Genomic DNA, 19,279 nt, shown 5'->3' with positions numbered 1-19,279 from the left:
GGCATCATCTATCAACGAAGTAATGGAGGAAGCCATTTTGGATCGCTCTTGGAGAACAAATTCAGCTTCCGCCACACTCAATTTCCAAGAGTCCTGAAAACGCTTCGCAATCTGCAGAAAGATAAAGGCACACTGCTCAATTGTTGCACACAGAACACACCGGCTTACAGAAAAAATGCAAACTCTCTTTAATTGTCTAACAAGATGATCACCCACCAATGATGATGCTTTAGACCAACATTTTTTTTTTAAGGCATGCAAGTGGAGACTCATCATTCTTAAAATAGTAATTACAGTGTATTTGTAGTTCTGCTCCCTTTGCTTCCCCCTCCGGCGCAGTAGGGTGAGCTGTTCAAATTCAAAGGCTCCGTGGAAACTGTGAGTTGCTTTATCCTCCACCCAGGTTAGCTCAACAGGCTCCCCAAAGGTCCTGACATGGTAGAGCCGACAGGGCCGGTCACTGGGTTCTAAGACAATAACAAACATCAGCCTCAATCTCATGAGACGCATATTAAACTACATCATTGTGCACAGGAAGTATACAAGTGCATTAACTAAGCAAAGGGAGCTTAAAAATGCTAGAACACTAAACTCTTTACATAACCACAATAAATGTGTATACTATTGTCAGAATTTTGAGCATATTTGTTACACAAAAATGTAAATGTCTACATGAGACACTAGACAGTGAAAAAAACTTAAACCCAAAATACCAGCAGTTTGTGGCATACCTTGGTGTTTGTGACTAGACTGAAAAAAGTCCAAGTTATTTATAGCATGAAAGCATAATGCATTCAATGTACATGTCACTGCTTGAAATAACCGCTTTCAAAAGGGAAGGACGATATCCTTATTGGTTGAAAGTATAATGTGGTTCAAGATGGCAATGTGAGAAAATGTGAGAATTTTATTCTAAAGCCCAGTTCAGACCAAAGATTCGCAAAGAGACGAAACCGTTTTTGAACGTCGCAGAGAAAGGTTCAAGAGGTCTGAACCGGCTCGTTTCAGCTCTATAAAATAAAAACAGCTGATGGCGTCGCTGCAACTCAGCTGGTCGAGTCTCCAGAGGCTGGTTTTACAACGTAAGGGACATCACCTGTTTCACCAGGCAATAGAGAAGTCAGCTTGTAAAGTTGGCTACAAACTAACAAAAAAATAAATAAATAAAATGATCCATTAATCCATTTTTTTTTTAAATTTCTGTGTCAAACTGGTCGAAATGGCAGATAGACGGTGCGAGCTACAGAATGACTGAAGAGAGTGTCGGTACACGATCCGTCCTGCGCATGCGCAGATGATAATCATGATGTAAGAGGGTTTAGGACACTGCACAATCTGTTCCCATAGACAGTTAAAGAAAGTCTGTTCCACAGCAGCGGTCTGCCGTTAGCTTCCACTGGAAAGCTAACGTTAGTTTAGTTTACAGCTAATTCAGCTAACCACTGAGCATGTAAAAGACCCTCAAAACTGAAAATAACCATTAAAATATATAACAGCTGTTAGGTCAGTTCTACGTTACTTGTGCTCATTTAAAATACAATCACTCAATACTTGTCTTTATTATTACTGTGAAGTCTTAATTTAGCTGTAGCTGCTTTCCCAAGTGTTTAGTTTGAGTAATGTTATTTTAGACTGAATCAAGCTGTCAGCTAGCGGTTAGCCGAAATAGCTGTTAGCTAAACTAGCGTCAGCTTCCCGGTGGAGGCTAACCGTTCTCTTAGCTAATACATCGTTACACAATCTGTGCTGCCGGCACAGATCCGCATACAGCACGATCTGTCATAATTGTAGCAGTCAGCCGTTAGCCTCATGGATGTATTAAGAGGACGGTTAGTCGGCCGAGAGATGTGCATCGCTGCGACTTGTAGTTACATTTTTTGAGAGGTGCACGGCAGGCTACGGCGTCGGGTCCAGCGTGGACGCAGAGGGGTCTACGGGGGTACCCTGTCAATTTGACGCAGAAGCGTAAAACAGGCTTAAGGCTTTGCAAGTAAGGCTGTGTGTCTACTAAAGTGTTTTCCCCCCAGCTGTAAACAGCAGGCGGTCTTCTGAAAACGGCCAGTTGGAAGTGCTTGAGAGGCGCGGCATTATTTTTGTTGAAACACTTTGGTTGTGTCTAGTTGCTTTGATACTAAATATCTGCCAAAGTAAACATGTTGGCACAAGGTAGAGTACTTGCTCTGGCCCTTGCTCTGGATAAAGGGAAGGATGAAGCACTTAGGGAGAGAGGACAGACCAATTGGTCTATGTGGACAGCAGTGTTAATTTCTTCTGCATTGTTGTTCAGCACTCCAATGTTGGATGTGACTGTTGATCTTTTTGGTATTTTTCCTGCCTCTCCTTCCCTGTAATTGGTCGCTGACCAAGGAAAAACTCTTTAGTAGACACACAACACTTTGAAGTAGAGTACACTCATTGTACTGTGTCCGTTTCAGTTAACCTAGAGATAATGTGCAGATATTGCTAATCACTGTTCAAGCTGGAGTTGTCAATTAACTGGCAACCAAACACTCCACAGAGCATATCACACAATTGAAAACACCCCATATACAATGTAAGTAATCACATGAAGTCAACAATGTCTCAGGCCCACCTTTTACTCTGTGATAGACTCCCTGTGCAGGGTCAACGGTCACCTCACAGGGCCACCATGGTCTTCGGTTGAACTTTGCCCAAATAACTTCACCCTCTAAAAACTTTACAGGCGGCAAAGACTTTTTCTTGAGGCTGCTCTGCTGTTGACAACATGACAATGAAGAAAGAAAAATCAGACGTATGAAAAGGAGTCAGGTTTTGTGTTCTCAACAAATGTTCTGTATCAGAACTACATGTGTGTCGGACGCTCGCCATCTAAACACCGTGACCCAGTGATGTGCATCTACTCTACTTTGAAAAGACATTAACATAGACATGTTGTGTAACCTATGATGTGACATTTTTACCGATGATGATCACATAGGTCACCAATGATGCCTTTGTCAAACACCTGGGGTCTGTTTCAGAAAGCAGATTTAGCAACGGTACCATGGTAATTGAGTCTGTGAACTTAACCTAGATGGGAGCTGATTATCTTCAATAAACCTCCATTTTCTCTCAGTCTCCTCCCTCAGAAACAGCGCTCTTTCATTCATTCTTTCATCCATCCAGTCTGTATCAGGTGCATTTTAGCGGAGTTTTGTTATCTGCATGAATAAAAAACAGTGTTGGTATATTAACTGTTAGGTAGACTTTAAAACATTTTCGTGCAGAACAAAGCATTTCCTTTTGTCGACGATCCCGTCGATGAAGTTAAACATACGGAGATGATATTGAGTCCCCGACTATAGATGTATTTTAATTTCCAAATTTGAACGATATCGTTTTTTTCCCAGTCTACCAGTTATGTAGTCTACATGAAATTATCTGTCCTCATATAACTAATGTCACCCATCGTGGACATGCTCTTACATCCCATTCTTTGTGTCGCATTACTTTTTTTGTTGTTGCTAATGGCAGTTTTCTTTCCAACATTGTTGATGCGGAGCACATTAGCAAAGCCACTGCCACGGCAGAAGAGTGTGACTCGCTATGAAACATGTTTGAAATGTTTGTGTAGAGTTCCCTGGACACAAACCAGCTAGAAACATTCAAAATAAATTAACAAGTGTAAATCATAATTCTGTTAATGATGGTGCTGCAACCTAAGAATGGGATTAGTAGTACTATACTTTTTTGCCCGCAGGATTGCTCCTAAATTAAATGATAGGTGTGGCTTACTACCATTCCAGTTTTCACAAGTGATATTATAGGTTACCTGTGATTAAATATGACATTAATACACTATATTAGAGCTTACGCATTGACTCGAGCAGCAATTTTCTCCCACACCAATTCTCGCTATTGTACCGCAGCCGCGGTTATGCTTTTTTAAATTTAAGTACATGTTCAAACTCGCTGCATAGTGAGTATTTTGGCCTAACAGTTTGTTACATTTATAAAAATCAACCAAAGAAGTAACTACTTTAATAGTGCAAATCACTAACCAATAAGAAAATCATGTCTATTTTTAAAGCTCTGAGACCAAAATAGGAGACTGCTGGGGATTTATTAACCTGTAAGATTTTTCTGACCTTGCTTGATGTGTCTCAGCTTCTCTGGATTTTTGCCTTAACTGTTATAAGTGTGAACCAACTGTGAGGTGCATACCTTATGCTAGGTTCAGTCTCCAAAACACCAGCCCTATTGTGTATATATATATATATATATATATCCCAACCCGGCAGACGTTTTATCCTGTGTAGTGGGTTATAGTGCACGACAACCATCTGGGATGCCTCATTACCAACTTCTTTGCTAGATTTAGCGACTTTTCAGACGCTCTTAGCAACTTTATTTCTTTTTAAAAAGCAACTTTTGACAAATGTATCAACTTCAGACAAAGCCAGACATAAAATATTGTAATTAATTCCAGTGCATGCTGCTCACAGTAATCACAGTTAACGGCTCTCTCCCTCTCCTTTTGTAACGTGAGCAGCCGGCTGTCAACTGACACAACCAAAAAGCTTTATGCAAATGATGCACTATGACGTCACACACGCGAATGAGTGTATTACGTCATCTAATGTGGTTTGTTTACATTCTTGTTCCAGTAAGTCACTTTTTTAGGACCTCCTTTATCATGAAAATACGTGTCGTGAATGATGGAAAGCTTTGATCGGTCAGAGACCAACGTATAGTCTGTCATCTCTTGACCGAGTCACAACAAGAATTTATGAGTCTATACAGTACATTGTCTAATTTGACAGTGTCCATTATTACAGACAGACATATTGTGTAGTCTGAATCCAGCATTAAAACATCAAAGATAAAGGCTGTGACATGAAAGCTATAACCTTTGTGTTTAAATTCTCTTTTCCATATGCGGTGCCCAGAGGTTAAAAATGACCATTAATGCTCCAATCTTGGCTTGCTATTCGTCTTTATCTTTTCACTGAACTTAACAGTACAGAAAAAAAATAAAAGAGGAAGACGACGAACAGGCAAAGACATAACATGAAGGTGTGTTACTTAAAATGATTACATAGTCCCAGATTTAAGATTTCATAACATTTGGGTTATAAATGTTAATGTGTATGTTTATTTAGATTTGACACAATTTGTTTAAATGAATCAGATATGAAGATACTGAGGTGCAGCGTGTTTGTTTGATGTGTGGGTAAATGTGTGTTGTATGCTTTGTTTTTCTCTCTTGGGCGGCTTTGTCATTAAGATTCTGGGTCTTTGTTCTGTTGGAAAGTGTAGATGGACAAATCTGAATACAATTTTATAAAAAATAAAACAAAAAAAAAACTTATTCTATACATATAACACTTTGTAATGGATAAAAGATTTTAACTTCTGACCAAAAAGGTTCTCTACAGGCTTTTTCTGAGGTCTAATTTTAGTTTTTGTCTTGTTCCACAACAGGTTTCAAACCATAACACAAATCACAGTAGAAGAATGTCCCAACCTGGTTGCTCTAGTGGCGACTTTATCCTTTGTGTTAATAGTAGTAACGGCTCACAGCAGCAGGTTGAGAGGACTAGTGGGGTACATGAGCAGGCCTGAGTAATGACCGGCATGAAGCAGGAATGGCCAGAGGGCCGATCCTGGCTGCTGCTATGATGTAACCTTGGCTGGAGTATTTTAAAGGAATAGTTCAACATTTCGGAGAATATGCTTATTCAGTTTTTGGCTAAGAGTGCGATTAGAAAGTCAATATTAATCTCTTTCTAAAGTTACGGCCAGGAGATGATTAACTTAGCTTGGTATCAAGACAGGAAGCAGGGGGAAACAGCTATATGCCTGTAGAGGCGTTTAGTACATGCACAAATTAATCTTTAACACTGACTATTTGTAGTAAATAGTTGGTTGCTTGGCTATTAACGTTATAATCAGTGCTTGTATAGGCCTTGTTTTGTACTGGCGGCTTGAACTGGCAACAAACTGGGTGGTCTCTATGCATTACTTCCTTCTGGAGCTCAATAAAGTTTTATATTTTTGACCATGGAATGTCACAAAGCCAGAATAAATTGTTAAAAATCAACCTGCGTAATAACGTATGAAAAAGGCCACATAGAAATCCCATTATGATCAATGTTCCTTTTAAGGATATGTACAGCCAGCTAACTAATAGGGTGGTACCAAAAATGACCAGTTCCAGCATATACACAGAAAATAACAGTTGTCTTAAAATTGACCCCTGGGGGACACCAGAACGGATATGTTTCTTAAGAAAAGGTTTACACATTCTAGGTGATATACTTATTTCACTAAATGCCTGAGTTTCATGACCAGACAGAAACGTCTGTATGCTAAATATGAAGCTACAGCCAGCAGGTGATTAGCTTAGCTTTGCAAATTACCCAAATATTGTTTTTCTGGTTAAGTCATTTTCTGACACCAATGCTTTTGTTTGAAAAATTCTGAAGCCGGAAGTAAATGTGCGGCCACAAAACGAGAAGAAAGAAGTGGTCGAACGCAGTGATAATGTTTAGCACCTGGCTGTTAGAGGCACAAGGTATGTTAGTTTTACAATTGATTTATTTTACAATTACTATTTGTGACTTGGGTTTATGTTTTTTGCTGAGGTTTTTGCTGAGGTTGGAGACTACAAGCTTGCAAGTTAGTAGTAGTTAAATGACAGTAGCATATTGCCATTAGCCGGTTACTTGAGAGACACTAAAGCAAAATCTGTGAAAAGTAAAGGTGTTGTGTTTGTCTTTCTTTTTTACAGCATTGTTTAAGAGATTTAAGGTGTATTAAGGAATGTTGCAAAGGGACAATAAAGCTTTCTGAACCATCAGTCAATAAAGAGTCAGACCAGTATTCAGCTGAGGATGCTACAAGCATAGCTTAGCATAAAGAATGGAAACCAGGGTTCCCTCAAGAAAAGCTGTTTAGCCCGGTGGAAAGTGTGTTTTTTTTAACAAGGGCCCAGCTTGGGCCAGTCACAGACTGATGCATTAATGTAGAGCCCAAAAGTTTCAGTAATTCCAAAATCATGGACGCAATCGCGAAATTGAGAATAAGACAAATTCCACAGGGCCCTACATCAAGTCAGTGCTAAAAGCCGACTGGAGATTTGAAAATATTACCATGTCTGAGTTTCCAACGGTTTTAAAAACATCTTAAAATGTGTTAAAAATTAATTTGTAGTGGCTTAGGCCTGGTGGGGGGCAACTCAGGCCCGGTTCACACAGTCAAAACAATCTACCTAGCAACACTTCTAAAGCTTACTTATTAACACATTAGACTATGTTTGTTTAATCCATACAAAAACTGGGGTCTCCACTGGTTGCCTGGTAACCTCACATTGCCGACAATCTCCAGGATCTAACAATAAAACCACAACCTGGCGTTTTCTGTACACATAGGCCCTGAGCAGAGTCTGATTTGAGCACATTTACAGATTCAGGGTAGCATCATTTTAACTACCGTTTAACACAGGTTTGCCCAGGTAGTTGCGTTGGTCAGGGTGGTGTGTAAAATTCTTTAAATTATAGGACACTAAAAACTGTGTTTTTTTTAAACTAAATAGGTCTTTTTGTGACCTTGCCATCAGCGCCTATGTATGTAATCGAAGTCTGCCAATTGTGTCCTTGCACAAAAGCAGAAACCTGTGACAATGAATACAAGTTACGGATCATCATGGTCCATACTTGCATGTCAGTCCTGTAATAAAGTAGGGCCGGTGTTGTCAAAGTCTGACTCTTTGGACAGGATTGGCTGATTGAATTGCTTATAATATTTTTTTGTCTGTATATCCACAGGTTTTCTACACACAGTCAATATCTGCATATGAATAGACAGAAGACAGTGTCTGTGTTCCAGCAAACACACAAACCATGTTGATGGCACATGCTGAGCCTCATTGCTGTCAAAAAACACATAGATGCATGCATCACAAAAAAGTTATTAATGGATTTTGTTACTCAAAATTATTATTGTCGGATTTCTAAGACATCCACAACTTAAGCCCTCTTCTTTTCGCCTATATTAGTTAACATTTTGTCAAAATAAAACCATTTAAAGTATGCCAAATTAGCTACTAGCAGCTCCTGTTTGCAGTATACCCACGGATATAAAGACAACTCTCAGTGGATTATTATAAGGAAACTCGAAACAGTGATGATTCTCAGGCAAGTTGTGGAGTCAAAAGGTCTGTTTTTCTATGATGTCTAACCAGATGTACGGACATTAATAAAGACATACTGATATCCTCAGAAGGTGTAAGTCACACTGACTCTAAACATGTGTGTATCATGTCTGTGTCTCCAGATTTGACTAAGTTACGACTCAGCGAAGGAGTGGGATTTTTGCATTCTGAAGCTAAGGTTTTTTTTAAGTACCTAAATTACCTCCATGAGCACCATTCAGCTCCCCTCCCAGTCTGAAAACCTCTGGAGAAGCTGAATGTTTTCTTGTAGTTCCTTCTAAAAAAGGAAAACACCCATATTTATCAATGACAGAGCTATAGTTGTGGAGTGTCTCGCCTGAGCCCAACCATTAATCCCAATGACTGATATTCTGTTTCAACAGGTGAAAGGCACTGCAGGTGTTCAGTGGGCTATGTCATGCTCAGGGTTTGCGTGTGAAAACGTTGGAGGGGGGCCTTGAAAGCCATTCTTTTGTTTACTTTGGGTAATAAGGATAAAACTTGCCATTGAATGCCTTGAGGGACTATCTCCAAACAGGAACAGCTCGGTGTCGCTCTCCCACTCGTCATCTGAGCCGTCCCAGTACCTCCTGCGCTGGCCCGAAGACTGGGACCGGGTGACCACCTTGGCCGACGACAGGGTGGCCTCTTTGCAGTCCAAATTCAAGTGTCCGGGAGTGGATTGAAGATCATTCCCCGCCCTCTTGTGTTTGTCCTGCAAGCCTCCTCCCAGAGGAGACGCCGTGTCGCGCTCTGCATCGTTGTCGTCATCCTCAAACAAAGAGGATTCAAAGTGGAGGAAGCCGTTAGCGAAGGGGCTGTTGCTATCGAGAGAGAAGGCCGGGCTGGGCGGGCCTGAGAAACAACCTTCTGTCTTCTTCTCAGAGACCAGAGGATCGCTGCGATTGACTGCTGGCCCGTCTCGACTTCTGGTTTGGACCACGGGTTGTTTTTGTCCAGCAGTAGAGCCACCGAAGCTCTCCTCCCTGCTAGTGTTCCCGGTGCCAGGATAATCACTGCTAGCACAATCAGCCCAGGAGTCCCTCTCCCTCTCCCTCTCCATCCCCTTCCCACTCTCCTTTTTATTCACCCCCCACTCCCAGCTCCTCTCTGGCTCCCTCACCGGCAGAACCAGGTCAGGCTGGCTCACCATGGTGGTGAGATGTTGCAGCCTCCTAAGAGGACTGTAGGAGGAGGAGGAAGAAGAAGAAGAAGAGGAGGAGGAGTGGTGGTCCCTTTGTGTAAACCCATAGACGGAGGCATGCTTGAGGGAGGAGGTGGCAGCAGACATGGTTAGCCCGACCCTGCAGTCATGGTGTCTGGAGGGACAGGAGTGGGCGGAGCAGTCTCGGCTGGAGGTCAAAGGGCAGCTGGACTGATGAGTTTTTCTACCAGGGCCTGGGTAAGGCCCGCTCATGCTGACATGGTTCCTCCCTAAAACAGGAACAGAACATTATCAGAGTGGAGCTTACTGAAAAAATCATGAACATTAAAGTTGGGATGACTTTTAGGGCTGCAACTAACAAATATTTTAATTGTTGATTAATCTGTTGATTAGTTGTTTGGTCTGTAAAATGTCAGAAAAGGGTGAAAAATGTTGATCAGTGATTGTCCAAGATGACGTCCTCAAATGTGTTGTTCACAACTCAAAGATATTCAGTTTACTGTTCCAGAGGAGAGAAGAAACTGGAAAATATTCACATCTTATAAACTGGAATCTGAGAATTTTTAAACGACTAAAAGAGCTGGCAATTGATTTAATAGTTAAAACTAATAGTTACATATTTGTATTCATTTTACATATTTCCTTTTAATGTTACACATTATCCATTTTTTTTCTCACAGCATGTAAATCTGTCATAACATTGCTGCAGCTTGTCTAAAGTTATCCAGGCAGCTTGTGATTAGATTTTTTTAAGTGACACAGCTCAGATACCGTATCCATGATAACAACACAATCTGCCTTCACATGATGTCAAAATAAAACGTAAACAGACTCACTGACGACGAGCGGATCGACCTAATGTCACATTTTTTTGGGAGAGCTTCTGCGCAAACCACCGCAACCCCAGCAGTAAAGCCTTAGATGTAAATGAACGCGATATGATGAAAATGATAAGGTCAGCAGCCTGTAAACTCACGCTCGTGCACACAGAAGTCACACACAATTAAGGCAATAAATTACAGCACGTCATGTTAGAGATCATGCCGACGTGAAACACGCCGGCAATGCAACCACAAACTGGAAATAAAATGGACCCGTTCGTGCGCGCGCGTGTGCATGACGCGCGTGTGCATAGGTGTGTGCAACTGCATGTGTTGGTGTGTGTGTGTGTGTGTGTGTCGCTCGTGGCTTACAGTGGCTTCCATGCTTGCACGAGACAGAAACACTAAATGCCACATAACACGAGACGAGACGACACGACACAAAACAAGTTCAACACACACTGGCACACACACGCAGACACACACACACTACTCTCCCCCCCGACAGATGCAGGCTATGTGTGCATCAAACAACAAAATCACGGAGAAAACACCAAATGACACGGGATCTGTCGCGAGAATCTTACCATTCCGGTGTCGGCCACCACTACCATGACCCTCTACCCGCTCATTTTGGCGTTTAAATGTGCCAATTTCCAATTTTTTGAAAGCGGATGAGGAGAGTCCCAGCGGCAATACTACTAGGCCTGGATCCTGTGAAACGTACTCACTGCCCCCTCCACCTCCCTCCCTCCCTCACTCCCTCCTCCTTCTCCCTCCTCCTCTCTACATGCGCTAAAACCTGGTCCAGCGGCCCCTGGTTTAGAGATTCAGGCGTATTGTGCTCCTCCAACGTCACTCCCCCCTTTCTGCTTTGTGATAACTACAACTTTATAATTCGCCGTGTAGAGATAGATCCCTGCTCTGTTGAATGGCTATTTCCTGCCTGCAGACTCTGCCTGCCCCTTGAAAGTCTCTCTGCTGTGCGCACTGCCAGTCGTCACCACTGCCTCCCTCCCCAGCCGGTCCACAGCATGGAGCACAGAAGGGGCCGTAAATCTCTCTTCCAAGAAGAAAAAAACCCAACAACTCAAAAATCTGAACTGACAGTCACCAAAGAAGCGCACGGGGCAACCACACGACACCTTCAATAACCCGCCCCGCCCATTAATTACAAGCATCAATTCTTAACCTTAAACCAGGCTGCCATCACCAATGACATATGTCACATGCCGAACTTGTGCCAACAAACTGGCATCTTCTTCGTCTCCCCCCCTCCCCCCCCCACACACTTGGGCAGTACACATGCGCCCAGGAGCCGAATATAAAGAAATAGTAGTAATTCAAAAATGTCCACCACTAAGACATCTGAGAAGCAGTGAAATGGTTCAGCAGGCTACCCGGAAAAACCGATGGGTTTCCTTTTCTGAGACGAGTTGCTGTGTAGTCTCTGGCTGCACACCCGGTCCCTTCAAAATGGAGTCCTCCAGCCTTAGAGGAGGAAAAAAAAAAAAGCAGGCCACAAAGTGTTAATATATGCCCGATTTAAAGTTCACCCAGCCACGGAGGAACTGAGCCTCAAAGCGCACCTCTTCTGTGCCCTGGAGTCTTTCTGGAGGCTGCTGTTAAAATGGAATCAGCCATGCCACGGCAGGAACATTTTCTCTACATGTTGTGCCTCCCTCCCAAAGTCCCTGTCTTATGAGCGTTTGTGCCACGACAAGGGGGACTGAGGCACAGTTATCCTCTGGTGTACGTGTGTATGTATGTGTGTGCCAAACGCACGTCTAAACAGCAACAAATACAACATTTATTGACACGTTAAGCGTCGACCGTGCTAGTTTTGGGTTAGTGGTTTTGTGCACGTGAAGTGAAACGGAGGGGTAAAGCTCCTCGGCCGGGGAGACTGAGCTGAGCTGAGCTGCGAGATTTCTGCTGTCGTGTGGTTGATTTGCATGGGTGAGATTTGGAGACGTGGATATGTCTATGTCAGTGAGAACAGGGAGGGCGGGTAGAAGGTTTTTTTTTTTTCCAGGTGTAAAAATACCCCCTACCCACACACACTTGTCACCGGGAGGCGATATGGAAAACGGCGGTTATTATCGACACGGCCGAAAAACAGCAACCCCCCCCCTCTCCTCTGAAGAATCCAGCTCGACCCGGTCACTGTTGAAACCGACGTCTCTCTGCAGGACTGCTCGTGTGAATATTTTATATTTCCTGCAACTTCTCGCTGAATATCACCTGCTCACTTGCCCTGGCTTTTTTTTTCTATACTCAGCTGAGAACACGGATGATTTAGGATGCGTTTTGCTTCTGAGACGGGGTTTTGGTGAGAGAGAGCGAGACAGGCAGACAGACCGGCGGGACAGGGCCTGCTGCGGGTTCACTGAGCTCGCAGAACAGCGCCGCGGACCGGCAGCCGCGCGCACCTCCCGGGGAACCGCCGGCATCATTGCCGTTAACGTGCTTTCATTCTTATTTAGAGCAACCGTGTCAGCCAAGTCTCCACCCCCCCCCGGACTTTCCACTGATGCATCAAACCAGGTTTTGATTTGACGAAGCATCTTTATGAGTCTGAACCTCAAAAACTAGTTCTCATAACACATCTGGAAGTCCCCTTAGAGATATGATGCCACAGAGAACCAAACATGTTAATAAATAATTAATACGCATTTAAGTCTCAATAGTAGGATAACATTACATTACATTACATGCACATTGATGCATTATCACCACTTTAATGGTGCAGCTGGTATAGGTGAAGCTCGTTTTAAATACTTTATTTACTGCTATTTAATTTGTAATAATACATCATCATTTATTAGTAGATTGTATTTTGCATTAATAGAGATTTTTCCCTCTGAGATGTAGTGGAGTAGAAGTATAATGTAGCATCAAATGGAAACTTTAAAGGAATAGCTCAACATTTTAGTGTAGAACAGCACTTGAGTTAATTTACTTAGTTAGTACTCCTAATTTTGCTGTATTGGGAAGTACAATGACAATAAAGGCACCTCAAAAATAAATTCTTATAACATATCTGTAAGTCCTCCTAGACATACAAACCAGAATCAAAATTGTAGCTTACTCGTTAATGAATAATTAATACGCATTTAAGTCTCATGTGAGATGCAAACATAAATACAAAGAGCATTGGTGGAAGACTGAGATATTTACTTATCCTAATTAGATTTGATTAGATAATACTTTATTCATCCCACAGTGGGGAAATTCCCTTGTTACAATTTTAGTATCAAATCATAACAAAAGTTATCTCAGGACAGATAGAGTAAGTCTAGACCACACTATAATTTATGAAGAACCAACAATTCCAGTAATTCCCCCAAGAGCAAGCATGTAGTGCCACAGTGGTGAGGAAAAACTTCTTTTAGGCAGAAACCTCGGACAGACCCGGGCTCTTGGTAGGTGGTGTCTGACGGTGCCGGTTGGGGGTGTGATGAGCATAGCACGACGTAGCAGGGCACAGCAGAGCATCGCAGGACGTAGCAGGGTGTAGCAGGACGTAGCAGGGCACAGCAGAGCATCGCAGGACGTAGTAGGGGAGCAGCGTAGTGGGCACAGCAGAGCATCGCAGGACGTAGCAGGGTGTAGCAGGACGTAGCAGGCACAGAGAGCAGGCAGGACGTAGCAGGGTGTAGCAGGACATAGCAGGGCACAGCAGAGCGTAGCAGGACATAGCAGGGCACAGCAGAGCATCGCAGGACGTAGCAGGGCACAGCAGAGCATCGCAGGACGTAGCAGGGTGTAGCAGGACGTAGCAGGACGTAGCAGGGCACAGCAGAGCATTGCAGGACGTAGCAGGGTGTAGCAGGACATAGCAGGGCACAGCAGAGCGTAGCAGGACGTAGCAGGGCACGCAGCAGTATCATGGACGTAGCAGGGTGTAGCAGGACGTAGCAGGGCACAGCAGAGCGTAGCAGGACGTAGCAGGGCACAGCAGAGCATAGCAGGATGTAGCAGGGCACAGCAGAACATCGCAGGATGTAGCGGGGTGTAGCAGGAAGTAGCAGGGCACAGCAGAGCATAGCAGGACGTAGCAGGGCATAGCAGAGCATAGCAGGATGTAGCAGGGCACAGCAGAGCATTGCAGGACGTAGCGGGGTGTAGCAGGACGTAGCAGGACGTAGCAGGGCACAGCAGAGCATAGCAGGACGTAGCGGGGTGTAGCAGGACATAGCAGGACGTAGCAGGCCACAGCAGAGCATAGCAGGACGTAGCGGGGTGTAGCAGGACATAGCAGGGTGTAACATGATGTAGCAGGGACTAGCAGGGCACGGAGCATTTCTGGGACAAGAATGCACACAGATGGAAAGAGAGAAGAGAGAGAAGCTCAGTGGGTCAAAGGAAGTCCCCCAGCAGTCTGAATCCATAACAGCATAATTAAGGGAGAGCCTGGTCGGGCTAGAACTCTCCCTTTCAGAATCAGGCTATCCTTCCCTCCACTCTGATTATGTCATCGGTTATAAGGTAGATTAGTATGACGACTGAAGAGAAGGGGTGCTGCGTCTGCAGCTATACACCCTCCCCCGCCGGTCTGGCTGAATGTTGCAACTCCTCACTCCCTAAATAAAATCTTTATCAAAGAGGAGGGTTTTACGCTTACTCTGAAATGTTGTGACGGTGTCTGCCCCCCCCGAACCCAGACCGGGAGCTGGTTCCACAGGACAGGAGCCTGATAGCTAGAGGCTCTGGCTCCCATTCTACCTTCAGAGACTCTAGGAACCAGAAGTAGCTCTGTATCCTGGGAGCACAGTGCTCCAGTGGGACAATAAGGTACTGAGAGCTCTTCAAGATAAGATGGTGCTTGACCAGTTAGAGCTTTGTAGGTCAGGAGAAGGATTTTAAATTCAGTCCTGTATTTTCCAGAGTGACAATGCAGAGAAGCTAATAGCTTAGTTCTTGTCAGAACACACACTGGGCAACCTGAGAGTAAGGAATTACAGTAGTCCAGCCTGGAAGTAACAAATGCACAGTGTTGAGGAGTAATGGAGTATTTGTACCGGCGTTACGTATTCAGAATACAAACTATGAGTAACTGTATTCTGTTACAGTTACAATATACTAAATAAATCAAGGTACCTGCATGCATTTCCCAGAAGCCTCAATATGAAAACAAAAAATGAGCTTTTTGCGTGATCACTGATAGACGTAGAGGTGGAGCAGAAACCGGCACAACAGACCCAGGGCAGGAATGGGTTTATAACTTGGAAATTCAAACAACATTTAACATTGAAAGAACAGGGAGAAGGAAACATAACGGTGCAGTGCAACCTCTGCTTGCCAGCAGCCGACCTCCTTTCAGCATCCAGATTACTCCACCTCCAACCTGAAGCATCTTAAAGTAAGTTACATGTTGTAACCAACCCCCCCCCAACCTCTCTACGTGGATTTTTGGGCTTTCATACTACTCGCTACTGTTGCCGCTCTTCATACGCTACGTCATCTTCTCAGTGACTTTACTTTTGGCATTTGTTTCCTTGGTGGCCACAACCACGTAAAGCCAGTTAGTCACATTTATCTGACAGCTGAGGTTTTTTACTTTGACAGATTTTTAAAGTTTTTTTAAAGTACATAAATATAAACCCACCTTAGTTACCTTTTAGATACAAATATCACATTATATACTTATGTGATATGATGCAGTAGGCTACAAATACTACTATTCTACCCAGTAGCATACAAAGAAATCTAAAATTGGTTCCATGTTGATAACAAACCACATAATGCTCTTACATGTACGTGGATGTATTAGTGATCAAAACTAAATGATATAATATTCTATGACAATAATATTTTTAAAAGAGCCATTCTGCACAATGATTACTTGTATTTTTAACATAGCATACTTTAAGTGCATGCAGCTAATATTAACTTTTTTGCTCGAGTAACATTTTCAAATTTCAAATTCAGGACTTCCTGACTATTTCTACTTTTTAAAGTCCATAGTCTTGTAAAGACTTGTCACGTCCAGTAGAGGGCAGCACTGCACATCAAATGAGAACGAGGTGTGTAACCAGAAGTCCAACCATCGGACTGTCAACATGTGTCAATGTTCATGTAGTTTAATGAATACATGAATGAAATTAAGAATAAAAAGTATGATTTTTTTCCCCCCACATCTGCATATCTTTTCTTTTAAAAATAAATCATACTTTAACTTTAACAGCATTCTTGATACATGTGGTTCCAGCACATCTGCTTTACACCAAGGACCTGGCTTCGAGACCCAGTGGAACCATTGATTTATAGTTATTAAGTACTTGCATGATTGTATAAATAAACAAATGTTGAAAGAAATACATAAATAAATGCATATACAGTATTCATGAATAAATAGAGTAAATTCTGACCTCCTACCTCGTCACCATACAGAGCAGCAGGAGATGTTTTTTGGTGCGTGGCTACACGCCGACCTGTCAATCAGGACAGAAACTTAGTAATGCAAACTTTGTCACTGTGTACATCCAACTTGTGTAAACTTATTTTGGCTTCCGCTTTTTGAAATTGCGATTTAATTCACATTTTTATTCCTTGGCTTTTAATCCGGCATGAGAACTGTATGTTGTATTTGTCTGGTGTTGTATTCTCTTTATTGTTTCATGTCAATGTACAACCTGGTTGTTTTTAAATGTGCTTTATAAATATAAATAAAGTTTGATTGATGGATTATTTGATTGATTGATTGATTGATTGATTGATTGATTAAAATCACATGGCCACACAGTTGTCTTTCTGTGTTTGGGTTTTTTTGTTTTCTTAGTCAAAAAATACTCAAATGTGGTCACTGTCCAAAGTCTAAAACTGGACACACACACACACACACACACACACACACACACACACACACACACACACCACACACAAACACAAAAACCACAACACACAACACACACACACACACACACACACACACACACACACACACTGAAAGCTCCTGGATTAGATGTGGGAGGAAGCGTTCACACTACACTGATGAAGTTTTAGTCAACTGTCACACAAGAGATCCGGAGGCCGTGCTCTCCTCCTCTCCCGGCAGTGTGTTGGGTGTGTGTGTGTGTGTGTGGTGTGTGTGGTGTGTGGTGTTGTGTGTGTGTGTGTGGGTTGTGGTGTGTGTTGTGGTGTGTGTGTGTGCCTTCCTGTTGTTTTAGATTCCGCTCCACTCCCCCACTGCTGCCAATCCACGACCTCTGACCCTGAACCCAGCTGTCAGCTGTCCCGGCCGATGGGACAGCTTTCTCTCTCTATCAACCTTCTTGTCTCAGTTTCATTCCACTTGTGTCACACTGAAGCTATTGATCCCTGGAAGACTTACTCAGATCCTCTGCTTAAGTAAAAGTAGAAATATCAGTCTAAAAAATCTTCTAGTAAAAGTAATGAATTCAAAATGTTAATTGGGTAAAAGTATGTAGCAATATTAAGCAAAATCCACATAGTAAAGTATAAAATATAAGTATTTATAGTGCAGTGAAGTGTTTTTCTCTTGACTATTAAGATTCCTGCTGCATTCATGTGTGTGTTTCATTTTATTTTTTGTTGCTGATGATGTTGAAGGTTTAATTTAACTCTTTTATACGCTGTTGGATAGTTTAATCTACAGCAATGCATCATATTCTATAGGATGATTATATGTTTGTAGCATCGCTGTCCTGTGAGAACCTCGCATCTCTAAAAAAGGTTAAAACTTTCCATGGTGTCAGAATAACAGCCCTGTTTTCAGCTTTGTGACGATGCAGTTTTGCAGCTGATCCAAGAAGATTTTTAAAGACTTTATTTATCTTAAGAAGTAGGAGAATCATCTCAACACATGAAGGAAGACATCAACACATCTGGAGATACGTGGTTTTCAGAGGACAGGAAGGAGATGAAGTAACTAAAGCTGTTAGACAAATGTAGAGGAGTAAAAACTACAATGTTCACCTCTGAGATGTAGTCTATTCAAGTCAAGTTTATTTCATCCATAAAAATGGAAATTACAGTGCTCACACTCGCCATTTTACCCATAAAAACTAGAAAATAAATACAATACCACAAATACACTGCAATATTATACATAAATACAATTAAAAAAAACTTATAAAAAGTGGAGTAGTACTGTATAAAGTAATATAAAATGGAAATACTCAAGTACAAGTACATCAAATTTATGCTTGAGTAAATCATTATCTTTTCATTAGTTTCCTCTTATCGTTGCCTGAATAATCATATCTGTCAAAACAGCAGATTGGGTTTGAGTTATTCTGAAAAATAATATATTTGAAGAACTTCACAACAAGAAACAAGAGTAGAGAATAAACATACCAACATATACAGAAAAATATAGCTCAGTAAAGACGGAATGAGAGGGTTTTAAGAAGTGGAATTTTACTTAAATAAGTAAATTAAAAGCATAATCACTTAAACAAAATGTATAAGTTGTAACATCACACCTTTCATTGCACTATATTATGCATTTTTAATGGCTTATGTTTTAACATGATTAATGAAATGATTATATACTGTTTTAAATAAGTGTTTATTAGAATATCGGCTAATTAAAGACCATTATTAACCGTTAATAAACAGGTGACACGTGTTGGGTTGTAGCAGCAGCTCTTCTCCACACAGGGGAGGTAACGGCATCTCTTTGCAGGGTGTCTTGTTTCTTTATTGTTCATTTTTAATCTAAAAAATTGTACAATGACAACAATATCCCTTTCATAGGTTATGTGTTTTTTTTTAAAGGTGTCTCGTTTTTACATATTTATAAAAATAGATGAGGATAAAGCGACTCAAAAGTCCGGGACAGCTGACGTTGAGATGTTTTGAAATCTTACACTAAATATCCTCTCTACTCTCATCAAAACTCATTACCTCGCCTCATATACATAATCCTCATTAATCCTACTTGTACTCGCGAACAAACGTGTGAAAAAAACCCTCTTTGAAATGAGAGCCCGCTTCCTTTCAGCTTTGGCGCCTCCAGACAAAAATATCTCTGGACACCGTTAAAAAAAAAGAAAAAAAAAGTCAAACTCAATTTTGTCTTTCTCTCGTTCTTTCTGGGGTCTTACAAGACGTCACACGCACACGCACACGCACACGCACACACACACA

General features: G+C 42.0%; 1 protein-coding gene across 1 annotated transcript in view; it reads right to left on the bottom strand.

Annotated features, from left to right (window-relative positions):
• nsd1b (nuclear receptor binding SET domain protein 1b) overlaps positions 1-11,346 on the bottom strand; it is a 38,525-nt gene extending 27,179 nt beyond the window's left edge. Inside the window, exons 1-5 of the mRNA XM_032534706.1 lie at positions 10,750-11,346; positions 8,682-9,610; positions 2,594-2,732; positions 295-467; positions 1-111 (exon numbers count right to left, since the gene is read on the bottom strand). The exon at positions 1-111 is cut by the window's left edge and continues 4,294 nt beyond it. Of these exons, the coding sequence (XP_032390597.1) occupies positions 1-111; positions 295-467; positions 2,594-2,732; positions 8,682-9,593 (1,335 nt within the window). The 5' untranslated portion in view covers positions 9,594-9,610; positions 10,750-11,346. The remainder of the gene's footprint in view (positions 112-294; positions 468-2,593; positions 2,733-8,681; positions 9,611-10,749) is intronic.
• Positions 11,347-19,279: the final 7,933 nt, after the last annotated feature.

The sequence above is a fragment of the Etheostoma spectabile genome, chromosome 13, assembly GCF_008692095.1.
Source record: "Etheostoma spectabile isolate EspeVRDwgs_2016 chromosome 13, UIUC_Espe_1.0, whole genome shotgun sequence".
Taxonomy (NCBI): domain Eukaryota; kingdom Metazoa; phylum Chordata; class Actinopteri; order Perciformes; family Percidae; genus Etheostoma; species Etheostoma spectabile.
The sequence above is the reverse complement of the archived record's forward strand: the minus strand, read 5'-3'. Positions and strand labels throughout refer to the sequence as shown.